Source organism: Carassius gibelio, chromosome B7 (assembly GCF_023724105.1).
Source record: "Carassius gibelio isolate Cgi1373 ecotype wild population from Czech Republic chromosome B7, carGib1.2-hapl.c, whole genome shotgun sequence".
Lineage (NCBI taxonomy): Eukaryota > Metazoa > Chordata > Actinopteri > Cypriniformes > Cyprinidae > Carassius > Carassius gibelio.
This window is the reverse complement of record NC_068402.1, coordinates 14,945,432-14,963,648: the sequence shown is the minus strand read 5'-3', so window position 1 is coordinate 14,963,648 and position 18,217 is coordinate 14,945,432. Positions and strand designations below refer to the sequence as shown.

At 37.4% G+C, this 18,217-nt stretch overlaps 1 protein-coding gene across 1 annotated transcript in view; it reads right to left on the bottom strand.

Moving 5' to 3' along the window:
- Nucleotides 1-17,669, bottom strand: part of LOC127962664 (myosin-binding protein C, cardiac-type-like) — a 31,211-nt gene extending 13,542 nt beyond the window's left edge. Inside the window, exons 1-20 of the mRNA XM_052562304.1 lie at nucleotides 17,582-17,669; nucleotides 15,045-15,314; nucleotides 13,772-13,915; nucleotides 13,573-13,659; nucleotides 13,339-13,487; nucleotides 13,118-13,235; nucleotides 12,948-12,996; nucleotides 11,041-11,100; nucleotides 9,788-9,811; nucleotides 9,228-9,391; nucleotides 7,455-7,587; nucleotides 7,368-7,370; nucleotides 6,596-6,720; nucleotides 6,364-6,469; nucleotides 5,147-5,313; nucleotides 3,846-4,011; nucleotides 1,062-1,168; nucleotides 923-952; nucleotides 660-799; nucleotides 58-123 (exon numbers count right to left, since the gene is read on the bottom strand). Of these exons, the coding sequence (XP_052418264.1) occupies nucleotides 58-123; nucleotides 660-799; nucleotides 923-952; nucleotides 1,062-1,168; nucleotides 3,846-4,011; nucleotides 5,147-5,313; nucleotides 6,364-6,469; nucleotides 6,596-6,720; nucleotides 7,368-7,370; nucleotides 7,455-7,587; nucleotides 9,228-9,391; nucleotides 9,788-9,811; nucleotides 11,041-11,100; nucleotides 12,948-12,996; nucleotides 13,118-13,235; nucleotides 13,339-13,487; nucleotides 13,573-13,659; nucleotides 13,772-13,915; nucleotides 15,045-15,314; nucleotides 17,582-17,606 (2,133 nt within the window). The 5' untranslated portion in view covers nucleotides 17,607-17,669. The remainder of the gene's footprint in view (nucleotides 1-57; nucleotides 124-659; nucleotides 800-922; nucleotides 953-1,061; nucleotides 1,169-3,845; nucleotides 4,012-5,146; nucleotides 5,314-6,363; nucleotides 6,470-6,595; nucleotides 6,721-7,367; nucleotides 7,371-7,454; nucleotides 7,588-9,227; nucleotides 9,392-9,787; nucleotides 9,812-11,040; nucleotides 11,101-12,947; nucleotides 12,997-13,117; nucleotides 13,236-13,338; nucleotides 13,488-13,572; nucleotides 13,660-13,771; nucleotides 13,916-15,044; nucleotides 15,315-17,581) is intronic.
- Between the last annotated feature and the right edge of the window lie 548 nt (nucleotides 17,670-18,217).

Genomic DNA, 18,217 nt, shown 5'->3' with positions numbered 1-18,217 from the left:
GACACATGATTATGTGCAGTGTACAAGCATTTGGGGATTATTAAGGCCCAAACTCACTTCACCGTTCTTCACTGTCCATGTATGCCTTGGTTCAGGTCGCGACTCTCCCTCCTTAAAGCTACCCTACATGAGCAGAGCAGAAGCTGTGAAGCCATGGCAACCAGGTCAGAGGTTACGTGTTAGAAACTGAACTGTCAACCTTCCATCTCAGCACAAAACTCCCAGTCCCAGTGAGCCTCGACAAGACTTTCTGGTTATGGCCGGGAGATGTTACAGTACCTACCTGTACCTGTCAAGGCTTCTGAAGCCCAGATGATGGATCTCCTGTTACATTTGTAGGACAACATGGCAAATCGTAAAGAATTACAGTACACATAAAAAGCATACCACAAACTGTAGGTGAATTCAAAAACATAATTTGTCCTCAAAAAATGATTTTCTACCTAAATAACATTCTAAAGAAAAAGTTTAGGTTTGGGTATTCTGCTGTTTTTGACAGGGCAGCATTTTTCAAGCAGATCTTAAAGATCATTACTGCCAATGCTTTCTGCAATCTATTTAGGCTTACAATGCTTTTGGGAAACACAGCTCAGACCTATTCGCTCAGACAGGGATTGTTAGAAATCGATACCAGACAAAATGTAATGAATTACTCCTACCTTTTCTCCTTTTGTCCAAACCACAGTGGGGGCAGGATCTCCAGTAATTGGTACATCTAGTCGCAGTTTGTTTCCAGCCACAACCAAGATTGTAGACTCAGCGGTGCGGCCCGTGCAGTCCAAATGAATCTTGGGAGGATCTTTAAAAAAAAGAAATGTTGACACATTTCTAAAAATATAGTTTTCTTTCATTTTAATATTTATGGTTTAATGTAGTTACCAGAAACACATCATGATTATATCAATGCTGTTTTTATTTTTACCTTGGCGAGGAACGAAGTCAATCTTGACCTCTGTAAAGATAAAACAATAATTTCAAAAACAATTGCACAGATTTTTTGTCTTTTTTTTTTTAAGAGCAGTTTAAACTCACATTCTTCAGTAATAATTAAAAGGATGTACCTAAAAAGTTGAGCTTGGCAGAGAGATTGAAGGCATAGCCCTCAGGAACGAAGGTGTAGTCAGCCTCATCCTCTGGCTTTACATCATCAATGGTCAGTTTATGAATCCTTAATATAAATAAAAAAGTAACTTCATAATAGAAACAACTAAGCAGTGTTGCACGGTTGTAACAAATAGCAAAGTGATGTTGTAACATCCATATTTTCTGTGTCTTTTAATTTATTAATAAGGGACCTGGGCATTAGCACTTAACAATTGCTACTTTTCTGATAATGAAAAGTTTGTGTTCTAGCATTTCTGTTTTGTTTGTCTGTTTTGATTCAGAACCAGTGAATGATTCTTTTTTTTAATAGGTTCTTTTTAAAGAATGGATCAAAATGGTTCATATGTGTTCTTCAGGCAAAATGCTGATAGTACATTTACCATCCCACCATGCAAAGACTTCTCCAGTCTTCTCCCAGACTGAATTCTCGAGTGCAACAACAAGCTCCAATGCACCTAGGAGGAGTGAGCCTGGACTCTTGCCTCAATAGCTGAGGCTGATTCTATTGGTCTTCACCAGATGAAGCGCTTAGAGGCAATGTACACTGTGGACATACTGACACATTACTGAAAAAATCATGAGTCCTTAGCCTACATAACCCGAGCGGAGAATACTGTATGCCAACTACTGCTTGCCTGTAACACCACATTGCAAACAGCGAATATTGACTCCTCTGTACCTCAGTTCTTAAAGCATGCCGTTCACTATAGGTCAAGTGATGCATGAACTGAGACCCTCCTAACAGCACGACACCAGGTATGGCTTGCTTAGGTAAGGTTGCCTGAAGATTGTAAAAAGGCATTTAGGGAACTACCAACTGTGCTGGGACATCTCTTTGGCCCCAACATAGACAATATAGAACTACTAGAAAAGAGAATGGAGTTATCAGAGGCCACACAACAATTACAGGTGCATCTCAATAAATTGGAATGTCGTAGAAAAGTTCGTTTCAGTAATTCAACTCAACTTGTGAAACTCATGTATTAAATAGATTCAATGCACACAGACTGAAGTAGTTTAAGTCTTTGATCCTTTTAATTGTGATGATTTTGGCTCACATTTAACAAAAATGTGGCATGGCACTTGACATGGAGGATTTTTTGGTCTCATGTTTCTCATTTTCCTATTGCAATAGTTCAGGAGTTCAGGTCTGATGAGTTTGCTGGCCAGTCAAGCACACCAACACCAGTGTCATTTAACCAACTTTTGGTGCTTTTGGCAGTGTGGGCAGGCGCCAAATCCTGCTGGAAAATGAAATCAGCATCTTCAAAAAGGCTGGTCAGCAGAAGGAAGCATGAAGTGCTCCAAAATTTCTTGGTAAATGGGTGCACTGACTTTGGTTTTCAAAAAACACAATGGATCAACACCATCAATGATTGTCAGATCAGCACTCTTCCCCATGATTGTGTAGCCTAGTGAACCAAACTGAGAGACCATTAGCATGTCACCATTTTCTAATTTGATGAGATAGTGAATTGGTGGGTTTTTGTTAAATGTACGCCAAGATCATCACAATTAAAAGAACCAAAGAAACTAATATATAATATATAATAAAATATATTATATATAATCAAACTACTTCAGTCTGTGTACATTGAATTTATTTAATACACAAGTTTCACAATTTGAGTTGAATTACTGAAATAAATGAACTTTTCCATGACATTCTAATTTATTGAGATGCACCTGTATCTCAGGCTCCACAGGCTCCTTCTTTTAGGATGCCGTTGACACCGGCTCACTCACACTATTCAAGCTCAGAGTCACCACAGCGGTCAGCGACTTCAAATGCCACAGTGACACAGAGTGGCTGAAGAGACTCAGTCATGCTGCCCTTATCCCCGCCACCATCAAGGAGGACCATGTCAGCGCCCCCATAACCATCGGATGTTGCACACAGTCGACGTTCTTCGATCTGTGATGAAAGGAGACTGGTTTGTGAGTGTAGACTTGAGTGATGCTTCCATGTTCCCATTGCTCTTCACCACAGGAAATTCCTAAGAATCAGCTTTCAGGGTCAGGTCTATCAGTTCAGAGTCCTGCCATTTGGGCTATCTCTGGCTCCTCGTGTGCTTTTTACGAGATGCATGAGTCCCTGTCTCCTCTTTGGTCCAAGGGCATGAGGATTCTACTCTAATTCCTTGCATCTTGGTCAACGTCATGACGTGACTTTGTTGTTATTTTTTCTCGACCTATCTAGCTGATGCAGCGATTATTCACGCTTAGCACCGCCTCTGCCGGTCATACAGATTTCTCAGAACCACAGTTACACACATAAGTAAAAAGTAAAATTTATTTGACTACTTTTACAACAGAACAGAGGGAACAAAAAGGATGACAAAAGACTATGACGTTTTAGACATGTTTTTGTGATTTATGTAAGCACAATACTTAAGCAGTACCATTAAAAATGCCACATGACTACAATGGTGTAACAAATGGTTACACATTTTTATATATATTTTATTATTTAAATGTTATTTTACTAATTTTTTATGAATACCTTGTTTTATTATACATTACATTTTATACCTGTTTTAGAGCTGCTTTTGCTTTTGGCAGTATGCAGTGTTTTTAGTTTACCTAATGTAAACACGCATCGTTTAGCTAAACCATGTGGGGTTTTTTTTGTGTGTGTGTTTTTTTAATGTAAATTTGAAGAATAAACCTTCATTTGAAACTTTGCTAACAGACCTGAGGAAATCTCCCAACATAATATTTAGTAACACACATGCACTCACCTGCCAATGTGTGTGATATGAGTTCTGGCATCAGGTTTCACCTCCACTCCATTTTTGTACCAGATGCCTTTTACATTCTCATCAGAAACTTCACATTTGAACACAGCCTGGTCTTTGGCCTTCACTGTCAGGTCAGCAATGTTTTGATAGACCTCTAGCTGTTTCTCTAAAGGTTAGAGGTCAAAGAGAACATCGTCATCACACATGACCAACAACTAATTATGGATGCTTACCAGGTAACACCACAAAAGCTATTCTAGCGTATGTTATCATCAATAAATAAAACGTAACATGGAAATAACATGTTTTAGATGTAACATCATAGATACATGGAAAACCTGTGAAGTACCTGATGTAACATGTAAAAACTAGAGTTTCTGAATATAGCTAGTAAATGTTCAGAACCCATAGTATAGACATCTGATGCTGTACCATTTTTAAGGGATTTAGGCAAGTTAAAAATGGATAAAATGATAATTGAAAAATTATTTATTTTATATATATTTTATTTGTAGAGCTTGACAACCCTTGTCACTATTTGCATGAACATCCTGCCTGTTGTGGTTTACGAAATAAATAAATCATATGGATCTGCAGCAACATGCAGGTGAGTAACTGATTCATGTTTGGGTAAACTATCCCTTTCAAATAATAAAGAGAGGTGGGGTAAAGAAAGGTACTGTAACGATTCCACTGATGGGCTGGTTACAGTAATACTGGGCAGCTTTTTTTTTCTTGGCACCTCTTGTACTTGATCAAAAGCCCAGACAAACTGATATTAGACATACCTGGGTTTCAGTTTGCTTATAAAGTGCTATACAAGACTCAGAATAGGAGACAGAGGGAGTAGAGAGAGTGAGACAGAGACAGAAGCAAACAATAAAAAGAAATGGGAGAGAAAGGGAATGAGTCATAAATCTTTCTTAGATGCTATTAAAAGAGAGGGACAAAGCAGTTTGTGACAATGACCGAAAGAGAGAGTGAGGAACAGACAGAGTCACCTGCTCTGTTAAAATATATGGGACAGGCGGTCTAACAATAGCTGACATGTTGGTATTGTGAATGTTAACCTTGTACAGAAGTGTGGGTGGCCATGTTTTCTAAACTGATGAGAGGTGAAGTTTGAACAATTACAATTTGTGCAAAGTATATATATATATATATATATATATATATATATATATATATATATATATATATATATATATATATATATATATATATATATATATATATAGTTAATTTTAACCGAAGTCTGCAAATATAGGAGGACCTAAAACTCTCCAAATTCTGATATTTACCCTGAACCATGAGCTCTGCTAAAGATTGCCCTCCATTGGTTTTCACTCTGTAGTGGCCACAGTCCTCCTTGGTCACATCATTAATGATAAGGACATGCTTACATCCATCTGTCTTGAAGCGATATTTAAAGGACTCATCTCGGGTAAGTTCCACTCCATCTTTCTCCCTGTACAGGTCAGAATTTTGGTAATCATTAATATTTGTTGATGCTTAGGTCAGAGTTTCACTGAGCTGTGTGTGTTTATTACACATAAACATACATAAATGCAGTTAGAAAAGAAAATATGACAGAAAAGATTACAAGAAGGAAATTCCAAGAAGGTTTGCACCTGAACATTTAAGAACAAAAACATTTTTGAAGGTACTGTCATGGCTAACAGTAATATGGCACTCAGTAATACTCACTAATAACAACCTCAGAAATGTAAAGCTTGATTTATGAGCATTACAGCAGGTTAGTGGGAGCAATTGGGATAAATTAAATGGCTGACATGGTAAAGGACTAACGATTTATATTAAGTTGATAGCTGCTAATCTTTTCTCATGCTTACATAAGCTTTTACACCGACCCCAAGCAATGCAACTCCACATCATGCCGATTCATTCCAATCAGTATAGACTAAAGACACAAAACCACATTATTACCCCTTTAGACTTGTAATGTTAAAGTCCTACATTGTGGCATTCCAGTACTAGGAACAGTATCTACTTTTGCCTTTCTCTAATCATGAAAGTCATCCACTATTCAAGAGAGGTGCCATAAGCCACCAGTGACTTTCTCATTCCATTCTAGGACACTTGTGAGGTGCTAAAAGGCTGCTATGACCTTTTCCAGGAACTGATCATTTACAGCCCAGGGTGATATAGAGCCTTGGCTACAGCTATGGCATAACCAGCACTCACTCACACACCACCATCTGTCAGTCAGTGTGTGACTCACACAGCCAGCCAGCCATGCTAAAAGAAACACATCTGCCATCTACTGGACATCTGTGGAATGCCAGGACTCTGACTCATCCAGGACAGCTTGAGAAAAAGGTCACCTTTTCTAAACCCTTCTCTGGTGTTCTTTGATATCTTTGGTGTACTGCAGCCTAGTACAGATATAAGTTTATCATGCTCATTATAGATGCACATTTTTTCCTAAAAATGTCATGGAAAATGTGTCACTTCTAACGGAAGGGAAAAGGAAGTGTGTGCATGTTGACAGATCTACCATTTGACTTGAGCCCCCTCTTCAGACACTTCACACTCAAACTCTACTCGTTCTCCCTTCATGACCATCTGATCCTCTAGGTTACGTAGGATCAGAACGGGAGGCTCTGAGGGCAGAGAAATGAAAAACAAAAATGCATAAATTACATTGCTAAAAATATTTAAAATAAAATATTTTCTGGTCTACAACTTTTTTGTCTTTTCTTAGAGAGTCCTGCCTGCAAGTTGATTACCTTTAACAAAGAGCTCAGTGACAGTCTTCTCTTCTCCAATCATGCACGTATAAGCAGCATCATCTGCCAGAGTACAGTTGTTGATGGTGAGGAAGCGTTTGTTGCCTACGCTCTCAAAGATGTACCTGTGGGAAGATTGGAGAAAATAGTTTAGTAGCAGATCCAGGTTTGTTCTCTAGATGGGGACAAATCATCACTGTTGGAGAGGCTCTTCCAAACGTACATTAACAATGCAGGTCAGAAAATGAACAAAAAGCTTGTTTAACGTGAAAAACCTTGATATGGTGACAATACGATGTCAGAAATAGTGTGGCAAACAAATAATAGGCGATTGTAAACATATGACAAGTCAAGTTTTTTTTTTTTTTTTTTTTTTTAAACTAAGGTCACCGAAAAATATTATTAGCCATTGGGGATAGTTTTTGTTGTATTGTTATTTGAGTCCTTAGACATCTGACAGCCTCCATCCATTGGCACAGCTGACATCTGAGTTTACAGAGCTGTTTTGTATTCTTGGAAAACTGTCCCTGCATATTCATAGTCAACAGGCTGTTTGAGACATCTAACCCCACAGAGACAAGCCTTGAAGTTCCTGATTATGTTTAGGCTGTATATTGTCATAAGCATATTGTTGAGTGCCACTCACTTGCTAGGGTTGACAGCGGAGAGCAGGAAAAGTGACCATCCGTCCATAAGCACGGTGCCAGACGTAAAAAAAAAAGAATAATAAAAAATAAATAAAATTGAGTTTATTGTAATCCTTTCCATATACTTACTCTTTTGAGAATGCATGTGATACAAAAAGTTTTTGTTTTATTTTTTATTTTATTTTTTTACAGTAAAGGACCCAAGTAAATACCTTCCAGTTGGGTGTATCTCTTGTCCATTCTTTAGCCATTTAACCTCTGCATCTGGATTGGCCACTTCAACTTGCATTTTGATCTTGTGTCCCTTTTCGACTTGGTAGGCTGGGTCCAGCTTCCTCAGAAATGCTGTGGTTAAAACAAAGAAGAAAAGCTAAAAGTCACCACTATTAGAAAGAAATGTGCTGCACATGAGCATGTTAAGAAAATGTTTGTTCTAATCCACTTAAAGTGGTCCTATTATGCTCTTTCGAAAAGTCTTGATTTTGTTTTGGGGGTGTACTAGAACAGGATCTCATACTAGGCTGTCGAAAAACACATTATTTTTCACATATTTTACATTATTACAACTCCTCTCTCCACAGTCTGGATTGAACAGCTTGAATAGTTCCTGCAGCAAATGAAGGTCCGCCTTCTGGAATACGAAATGTGTATCTCTGCACCGGGTCAGGAAATGTTATGTCCCTTACCATAGCTGCCTGGCATCTTTAGTGTAAAAATTTTGTCAAAATCAAATCAATTTGAGCACGATTTAAACCTGGATGATTCCACTTTAAGTTTGTCTGCCTTGGGAACGTTAGCATGTCTCCGACATCTCTAGTGCAGCTCAACCAGGTCTCGTCCCATTAGTCGATATTTGTGATATCACAATCCCCGAAAATATGCGTTGTAGTCCAAACAAGTTGTTCATTGTAGCTTTTGAAAATAGATTTCCGTTAAATAAAATATATCTCCTTTTGAAGTGGACTTTGAGCTTTGTAACTTTCTATCTTTTTTATGCTCAAACAGCAACATTACAGACTAACTAAAGTTGAAAAAGTGAACGAGCATAATAGGACCCCTTTAATGTATTTCACTATCATCATTTCAACTTGACCTATCGCTAACAGTCAAATTAGTAAATTACTTACAGTGCCTTGCAAAAGTATTCATACCCCTTAATTTTCTTTAAAAATGTTGTTGTGTTGTTGATTTATTTCAGACTGCTTTTAAATTGCCTTCTTTCACATCAATTTACACTACACACTATATAATGACAAAGCAAAAAAAAAAAAAAAAAAGATTTGTGACAACTTTGCAACTTTATTGAAAATGAAAAACTGAAATAAGTACTGTTCATACCCTTAACACTTTAGCACACTTTACTTTTACTGTGCAGTTGAAGAGCATTGCCTGGTTTCCTTGATGCTTGGAACTGAGGTTCATTAGGTTCATCAGACCAAAGAATCTTGTTTCTCAATGTCTAAGGGTCCTTTAGGTTGTTTTTGCAAATTCCAAGTGGGTTTCCGTGTGTCTTCACTGAGGAGTGGATTGAATCTTGCCACACTGCCATAAAACCCAGATAGGTGTAGGAGTGTTGCAGTGATATCTGTCCTTCTGTAAGTTTCTCCCATCTCATATGGAGCTCAACTAGAGTTACCATCAGCTTCTTGGTCACCAGTCTAACCAAGACCCTTCTCAATCAATTCCTCAGTTTGGCCAGGAGGCAAGCTCAAGGAAGAGTCCTGGTTTTTCCAAACTTATTCCATTAAGTATAACCGAGACTACATGCATCAGTGAACGTTTAATACAGTCATTTCTTAATTTCTTTCTCAGATTTGTGTCTTGACAGAGTCCTGCCTCTGCACTCTACAGGCAGTAATGCACTATTTTGTCCTAAGTGCTTGTTTTTCTTACGAATACTTTTCTTATTAATATTTTCACAAAGCATAGTAAATATGTCACTTATGTGGCCTGTACAGTTAACAAAGTTCAACAAGGTTACAAACCTGCACTTTTCTTCTCTTCTTTTTTCATTTTTTTGAGTCTCTTAAGCATCCCCCGCAGGTCTGTGATACCATACTGGAAGGCAATCTTTTCATACTCTGATGGTGGAGCCTTCTGGAGGATTTCCCATACATCTACCTCAGGCTCTGTGCTCACATGAACAGCTCTGCAATGACAGCAGATAGAGGCTGATCAGAAAAGGTCAATCAAGCCAAAAAGAGAATTCTGTCATTATTTACTCAGCCTGATGTTGTGTCAAACCTGTACCACAAGAAAGAAAATTACTGAAAATGTCTTTCATCCATACAATGCAGTGGGGTCCAAAATAGCAATAGACTCCATTGACTTTCACTGTATGGATGAAAAAAAACACACCAAAAAAAAAACACCAAGCACGTTTGGAAGAACATAACGGTGAGTAAATGATGACAAGTAAGCATGTTAGAAAACTTTTTTATTTATTAAAGTATAGAAGTGCAGTTTACTGTGGCTAATAAATGGGATAAATGCTAATGAATGCTAGTCAACAGATTTTTTATTCTGTATGTGTAAAAATTCTTACCGTGGGCCAGTTTTTAAGAAACTGCTGTTCTTATGTAGAAGCAGAAACCAAGCATCAAGCATGATGAGACAAACCACAGCAGATTATTGCACATTATCAGGTTCTCAGATCAATGAGAACAATGCATTGTTAAACCATCAAGACCATTTTACAGTTCATATTTTACAAAAGCACTTAAAGCATGCAGAGTCACTGTTGCCTATAGACACTTCCTCCTTACTTAAATGCTTTATCTTCATGTGCCTTTTGTGTTTACTAAATTCTAAATTCTAGTTATAAACTATTTCAATGAATGTACAGTGTTTACTAACATAACTAATTTGTTATGCTGTCGTGTCAGAGTCAGTGAAAAAGAGATGAATGTGTAGGATGTGAAATAGCATAGGAATCGTGAGAGTTATAGGTTTATTAATGTGATTAATTAAGAAGTGTATGAGTAATGACGAAGGAGTTTGTTCAAAATGTGATGTGACAAACGTGACTCTGTCTATCTAGTTCCAAGTGGATGTGCAGTCGGCTGAGTGGAAAAACCTAGAAGGACTAAAGTTGGCAATCAGTGGCTGATTTGGAGAGAGAATAATCAAGGTATCACACACACACTCGGCAATACAACACTTAACATTCCTTCATGCACAAGCAGTCAGATCAGTGTGACTGACTTACTCTCTGAACATGGGAGTGGAACAGCCACAGAGGAGAAAAACGGGGGGGAAATTAGACATAGATGAGCCTTAGAAGGAATAAATCATTGTGTAGTTCAAATACAACAAATACAAAATAACAAAATGACAAAATGACAAAATAAAGCTTACATTTCAGTATTAGAATGATATCTAATTAACTCATTCATATGAGTTCAAACAGCTGAGAACACTTAAAAAAATCATGGATTCAAAACAAATTTTAGGCATCAGTCAAAAAAGGAAAAAAAAGAGAAACATGATGTAAAATGAATTAACATTTATTTTAAGATTTTGTCGGATTCAACCATAGTCACTTTAAGGCATCTAAATGATTCTAAAGTCTTTGATTCAACTATTATATGGTCACTAATCAAAAATGTGTGATACTGAGTATGTAAACTCCTCTTTACAAATGTGGTGTTATTACTTCCAGTGAAGAACAAAGTGCTTGCTCAGAATCATGTTAGCTTGAGTGCTGAAGTCATTAAAACAGAATATTTCAAATATATTGCATTTTCAGTCTCCAAATTTTAAAGTAGGCAATGAATGTATGTAATTAATTAGTCTCACCTCTTTTTCAGTAAAGCACTGAAGTCCAGTTCTCCTGAGTCTTCACTTGCTTCTGTGCTACTGTAGGAGAGCAAGGAATCACAGACCACAAAACATGAGCACACAGATCTATTTTACATTCTCACCTCACTGTAGTTTAAAAAAAGAGGTAAAACAGCTTCTGTAACACTAAAATACAGCAATTTATTAAAAACGGATTCATATTTAATAAATAATTTTGTAAAAGAACAGAATATCAAGTGTGTGGATGCAAATGACACATGTTCAGAAGGTATTATTATCTATAAAACATATGGAATGGATGAACACTACTGTTCAAAAGTTTTGGGATTTTTTCTTTTAAACAGAAACATTTTTTTTTATGTATTTTTATTTAATTATTGTATTGTATTGAAAATGCATATTTGCTGAATAAATATATTTATTTATTTTAAACAACAACAACAGCAAAACTTTAACTTTTTGACCTCATACTTTTGAATGGTAGTGTATACTCACACATAAGAATACATGGGACGGGTGTAAAGATGCACAAACAAAACATGCACATTATACAGACATCATTACTGAGGCAATAGAAACTAGAACAGAGCTGCTCTACACTGTTTTTGAACACATATTGTTAAAGTATGTCAAAGATGAAGGTAAAAAAAACACAGAAATGCTAATGTACAGAAGAAATCCATAGCAGACCCCTCTATGATCACACATCACTGTACATATATCAAAGACCTAGGCAGCTATATAGGTTTTATAATTATATTATATATTATAACAAGTGATCATCGCGATCCTTTTTTCCTCATCTTGAGTCTTCTTTCTGACCTGTGAAGTTTGTAGTATTAAGGATTTTTATGTACTGTATGACCCATGATGAACTTTCTTTAAGGGACGTCTTAAAGACACGAAGAGGAGCAACAAAAGAGACACGTCACTCAAAGTTTGTGCAGCTATTTCCACTGATTTTGACAAGGTGTCAGCCAAAGTTAAGAAGTGCATCAAGAGCATTTTCTGTTATTACGTTTCAAATAACCAGAATTAAAGTATCTCAAAACAGTCACGGACAAACGCAGTTCCTGATTAAACTTGTTGGCAGCGTTATTAGTGTGATCCTCTAATTTGCTCGCTCCTAATCAGTGTCTGCACTTGAAAAGATCAGTGGACAGGGAAATCATATTCACTTTAAGGCCCCCTGCCTCTGATACACCAGTAATGAGTGTTGGGAAATTGCCCTTCTCACAAAAAACAGAGAAAAGCGTGAGAAGAGACGGAAGATGAGAACAGAAAGGAAATTAGATTTTGCTAAGATCCTTGGAGAGTGAGTCATAAAGCATCAGCAATGACTAATATCACTCTCCTTAGATGTTGGCAGACAAAGGGGGAAGATTGAAAAGGACAGAAAGAAAAGGGCAAGCTATAACATATGACTGACAGAGGGACACGGATGGACACTGAAGGACTCAATGAACTCTCTGATGACAAATCAAAGGCTTTGCTTGTGTAAAGACAACGACTGTGTGGATATATCCACAACAGCTGCAGCAAACCCCTATAGCTACCTGCCATGTTCTCCTATCTTCTTCTTACCACCTGCACTTGTGCTCCTGGGTAATCAGCCATTCCAAAAAGGGTTAATGCAATATAAATAAGAAATGTTAAATCCCAAATATGGACTCAGATGCTATCTTTACATAAAAACAAACCATATAAAGAAGCGCATAGGATCTACGTGCACAAAATCATGTGACCAAACCACACAGCGTTCAAGAAAGCAAGCAAACCAACATTTCAAGATGCTGCGAAATGGCATGATACTGTTAGCTTGCATGAGTAATCATCTTTTTCAAATTTTATGATGCGGCTGTTAAAATTAATAGTTAATTAAACACGAAGAAAAAAATACTCACGTGCGTCTAAATGCAGTCCGAATATCAAGCCCATCTGTTGTACGAGCCTCTGAAGTAGAATGTACACAGTGAAAAGCACACATTACCACTTCATTTGGTACAGTTGTCAATTAAGACTTATTTATTCCTTGTTGATATTTATTAAGCATGCATATAGTTGTTTGTATTACCATGTACTACCAGGTCAAAATTACAGCTGTCGAACTTGTCTCTAGAGGAGACCTCACAACGATAAGCTCCAGCATAGTTGGCCTTAGCTGCAATGATATGCATCTCAAAAGAGTACACCTGAATAGAAAAGGTTTGTTTTGCTTACTTCTGACTTTGAAGCTTTTCTAAATATATTGATATAGTATACTTCATAACTGTTTGGTATTGACGACTGTCGGACCTTAGAGTTGCGGTCATAGTGCTCTTTGAGTTGCAGGTGCTTTCCCGACTTGCTGGCCAGATCCATCCACTTTCCTTTGAACCATTTTACTGTGGGCTTCTTCAGCAGAGATTCACCACACACCCGGGCAACAAAAGTAATGTTCTCACCTATATTGTGGGGAACAGATTGGAAGAAAAATTATATTTCATATGCACTATCCATTTCTTTATGACCAGAGGCTCTGTTACTCACCCACATTTACCTCCCCACTTTGAGGCTTTTCAGTGAAGAGACCAGTGAGGTCCTGCCTTGTGTCAGGCCGATGACTCTCAGGCAGACCTTGAAGAACAAACAGAGCAATAGGTTTGTTATTCAGTCAATTTGAATATTTTTAAATGTGTAATTAAATGAATTTGCATATGTTAATATGTCTATGTGCTTTTGTATTCACCTTCAGGTGCTGAGCCATCTGACAGGGTTCCACTGGTGTCCGGGGCTGAGCTTCCAGTAGGTGCTGGTGGAGCTTCTTTAGGTTCTTCATGCTTAGGTTCTGCAACTGCAGGGTCTGGAGACACAGCTTTCTGTGGTTCCTTCACTGCAAAAGTGAAGAAAAATCCTTAAAAAGCCATTCTGGCTGATGAAAACAAGTGATATTCACCCATCTGGGTCATAGAAGTTTCCCCTTTCGCTGCTGATGAATGTAAGTCCCTAAAGCCTTACTTCCACATTTATAATTCACCATTCCTGCATCTATAAAAGGAATTACATATCACAAAAAAAGGTCTAGGTCAGAGCAAGATGCTAATTCTTCAGCTCATGGGGCTCTTGAGTATAGTGTTTTAAACTTAAAGCCAGATTCTGTGAGGCAAACAACGTTTTATACATGCCCTCAAAATGCACTATACCTGTCTATTAATGAACATGCTTTTACTTGCATAGTTTTGTTCACATGGGCCCTTTTAGCTTGGATATTGCTCTCTTAAGGATTCCAATGGCCACACAAATTAGGACAGTCTTGCTTTTCTTCTTCCGCTGTGTCTGGATATTGGATAAGCAGCTCTAAATAGTTGACTAATAACCACTGATTGAAACAACGCTGCTAGAGACTTAAAACTCCTTTTAGTCCCAAAATAACCAGATAAAACACAGAATTAATGGATGAAACCTTGAAACATTGGCCATATTGTATATAATGTGACAACTGTGCTAAAACTAGTACTAATATTATTATAATATTATAATGTTACATTGAACTTTTTAATTTCAATACTTCTGTTTCAACAAGGATAACTGTGTTGCTTTTTTTCCTGAGGATTACAGCTTCAAATTAAATCTATTTGTAATGGAAGACTGAAAGATTTATAAGGCTAGCTATTCCTCCAGTATTTAATTTAACCCATATATCTTTTGTCCATGCACAATGCCTTACAGGATCATAAGCTCCATGAATGGGCACTGAAGGGCAGAAGTGTTTGAAGTGAAGAACAGCTATAAGAGTTCTTCTCTAATTCCATAGAAGGCTGAGAAATTCTTAAAATTTCATGGTGACAGCATGCTCAGAAAAAGATGCTTTAAAAAACAACCAGCTGCAACTTTAGAGAAAAGTGAATTGGAAAGGAGAACTGGTTGTGGTGCTCTGTGACTGGTTTACAACTAATCCAAAGGTGGGCTAAAAGTGAGGTTAAATACAGGAACATGTGAGTCACCATCCAAACCATACCCACCTTCTGATTCTTTTATCTTTAATTCAAATTTGACCTTTGACACCCCAGCTATAACTGCATATCCCACTGCATCCTCCTGAACTATATTGTTTATGGTGAGAGAGTGCATATTGCCCTCCGCTGAGATGGTGTATTTGTAACTGGATGCAATGTCCTTGGAGTCTCGCTGCCATCTCACTTTTACATCAGGCTTCTCAGTCTCTGCTTCAAATATGACCGTTGCCCCAATCTCAGCCGCCTGAGTCTTTGGTTTCTTGGTGAAAGCTGAGACTAGAAGGAGTGAGGAAGGCAGGGTAGGTCAGAAGGAAAGAATACATTTCCAAAATCTTGACATCAAGCTCTTATCTCTAAAAATGTACTGCACTGACCCCTTTTCCTCTCTAGTCTCTCCGATATCACATAATTTAAATGTGCCTGAAGACTATGTCCTTATGCTGAGATCTTGTTTAGAAATGCAAGAAAACATGTACACTTAAGTCACCCTAAATTCATGTTTAAAACAAAACAGTTAGTTGTGGCCTAATGGATACGGAGTTGGACTTGTAACCTGAAAGTCATAGGTTCGAGTCTCAGGTCAGGCACAGATTGTAGATGGGGGGAGTGATTATACAGCACTCTCTTCCACTCTTAATACCACAACTGAGGCACTGAACCCCCAACTGCTCCCTGAGCACCTCAGCATTGGCTGCCCACTGCTCTGGGTGTATATTCACGGTATGTGTGTTTGTTCACTGCTGTGTGTGTGCACTTGGACGGGTTAAATGTAGAGCATGAATTCCAAGTATGGGATGCCACACATCACGTCCTTTCCTTTGCCCACCAAACGTAGCAAAATTATTACATAGCTGGGGTCAGGATTAAAAATCAAAGCTATCTACATTCCGAACTATAAATGTAATTCTAAACTAAATGGATTTGTAGTGGTCTTATTTTTATGTCCAGTGAAAAAAATAAATAAAGCACATGATGTATTTGGTTTATTGCATACCTTGAATTATTACATACATCTTCAGTCACATCAGTGCAAATGGTTTGAGCATAAAACAAGCCAACCCTCTGGGTTTAAAAATAGAATTAATGTGCTCCCCAATGAGAACAGTAGTCCACGTTGACACAGCTGCAGGTAGCTGCTAGATGGATTAGCTAGGATCTATTTCTGTTGTTTATAAAGTACTGATCCCTCTCTTGCCATTTTAAAACCGCTGGTATCCACATTGTCTTTGTTCCACTGCTGCCATCTGGATGGATGCAAGCAGTGATAGTAAACTAATGATGTCTCTGTGGTAAATATGTTTTGAACTATAATGTATGTCAAGCTCAAAACATATTCATCTGAAATGGAAGGGAAACTATTTCATGAAGGTGACATTTATTATGAAGCGTATACTGGATGCTGATGGTTGCCCCTCAAACAAAGCTTGGATGTGTCACTCAAAAGCCTTCTAAATAAAAAATGTTCAGTCATAATAAACTATTATTAAGATCATATTGCTGTGGAGATATTGTGAGTCAAGAGAAGTGTTTCTCACACTTTTTTGTCTTCTTTAACTTTGTCCAAGACAATATTCAGCCTTATTATCTTAGCTTTACCTCTGGTATTTGTTGTTAAAAAAGTAAATTATGTCAGTTTAGTAATGTACATCTTTTTATCATTTCAATTAAGATTATAAATACATACATTTTAAGACTTATTGGGGCTTCCCTGGAAGTATTCCGAGGACCCCATTTGGCCCTGGGCCCTGGTAGAGAACCATTCATCTAGAACCTTTGAATAATGCTGAAGAAATTAAAAAGGGAAGAGAAAGTGTGAAGAGAAAGTGTGTGCAGATGGATTTTAGGGCTACCACTCAACTCCATTGCTTAATGTGGAAAGGTCATGCAACTGCATTGTTAGAATGCTGTAGGGCTTAGCGAATATCACCGCAGTAGGCTGTCAAAACAGGTGCAATCACATTATGACAATCCTATAAATCCCGTTTAGGCAGGGTTATTCTGTGCACTTTTGGGAAAAAGTACTTTAACCCATTGCCATTATTCTATCCCTTTTGCTTAGGCCATTAAATTGTGTTTTGGTTTAAAAGAAGATAGTTTATAATATTTTAATTTAAAATTTTGCCAAGAAGAACTTCAAGAAAGGTGCACAATACAATCACATGCTTTGGATGATTTCCATTCATACAGTAGGCTTAAAAACAGCAGCATGCAGTACTTAAAAAAACAAAACATTGTGATAATATTATGAAACTGCTCTTTAAATCAACTGAGACTGCCAAATATATGTTTTTCAAATGACTACAGATGAATTGTTCACATGGTACAGAACGAGAATTCACATAATCAAAAAGAACATAATCACAGAAACCCAGCACACATCGAGTCAAAGTTCAGGTAACATTTCCTTAACCAACAACTCAAAATCACACCGGTTAAAAGTCTCCTGACAAAAATGTGTTATTTATTAAAATATTTATTGTTCCTCCAACAATATTTTTATGCAATTTGTCAAAGAATTATGAACAGAATAAACACTGGCATACCTGTTTTTTTAGTTGGCTCTGGCATCCTGGTTGAGTCTCTACAGGGTTCCAACAAACGGGCACCAACACTTCTCTTTTAATAGATATCCACACCCCCCAAATGTCACACAGTACATGCCCCAAACCATCCTTCCCACCCCTTCAACCGCGACCGATGATTGAGCCCACCTTCCATCACCTTCATTGGGTAACAGAACTAAAGAATCTAAAGGTGGATGGAGGATAAGGAAACGGGGACTGGATGGGTTAAATTTAGAGTCTGACTGTAGCTAAGAATCTTCAGATGTTCTCTCCCAATCATACTGCTTTTTGTTTGTATGTAATATTTGTAGTATTCCTGAACAACCTCCAATATTCAAGAAGCCACAGCTTATACATCTGCAGTTTTGTATTCCACTTTATATTGTATGTGCTAATAAAGAATAGGTTTATGATGTGTGCCTATACTTTCGTAATATACATAAAGTATGTATTTAGTTTCCTGAATATAATTCAATCAATTTCAATCTAGAATTAAATAAAGAGATGCTTTATACTGGAGGTTTTTATTGCTAATGAAAATATACTGTATAAAAATCCCCAAGAAAATCTTATATTGGACAAATAGGCCCAAAAAGATTGACAGTTATGAAAAAA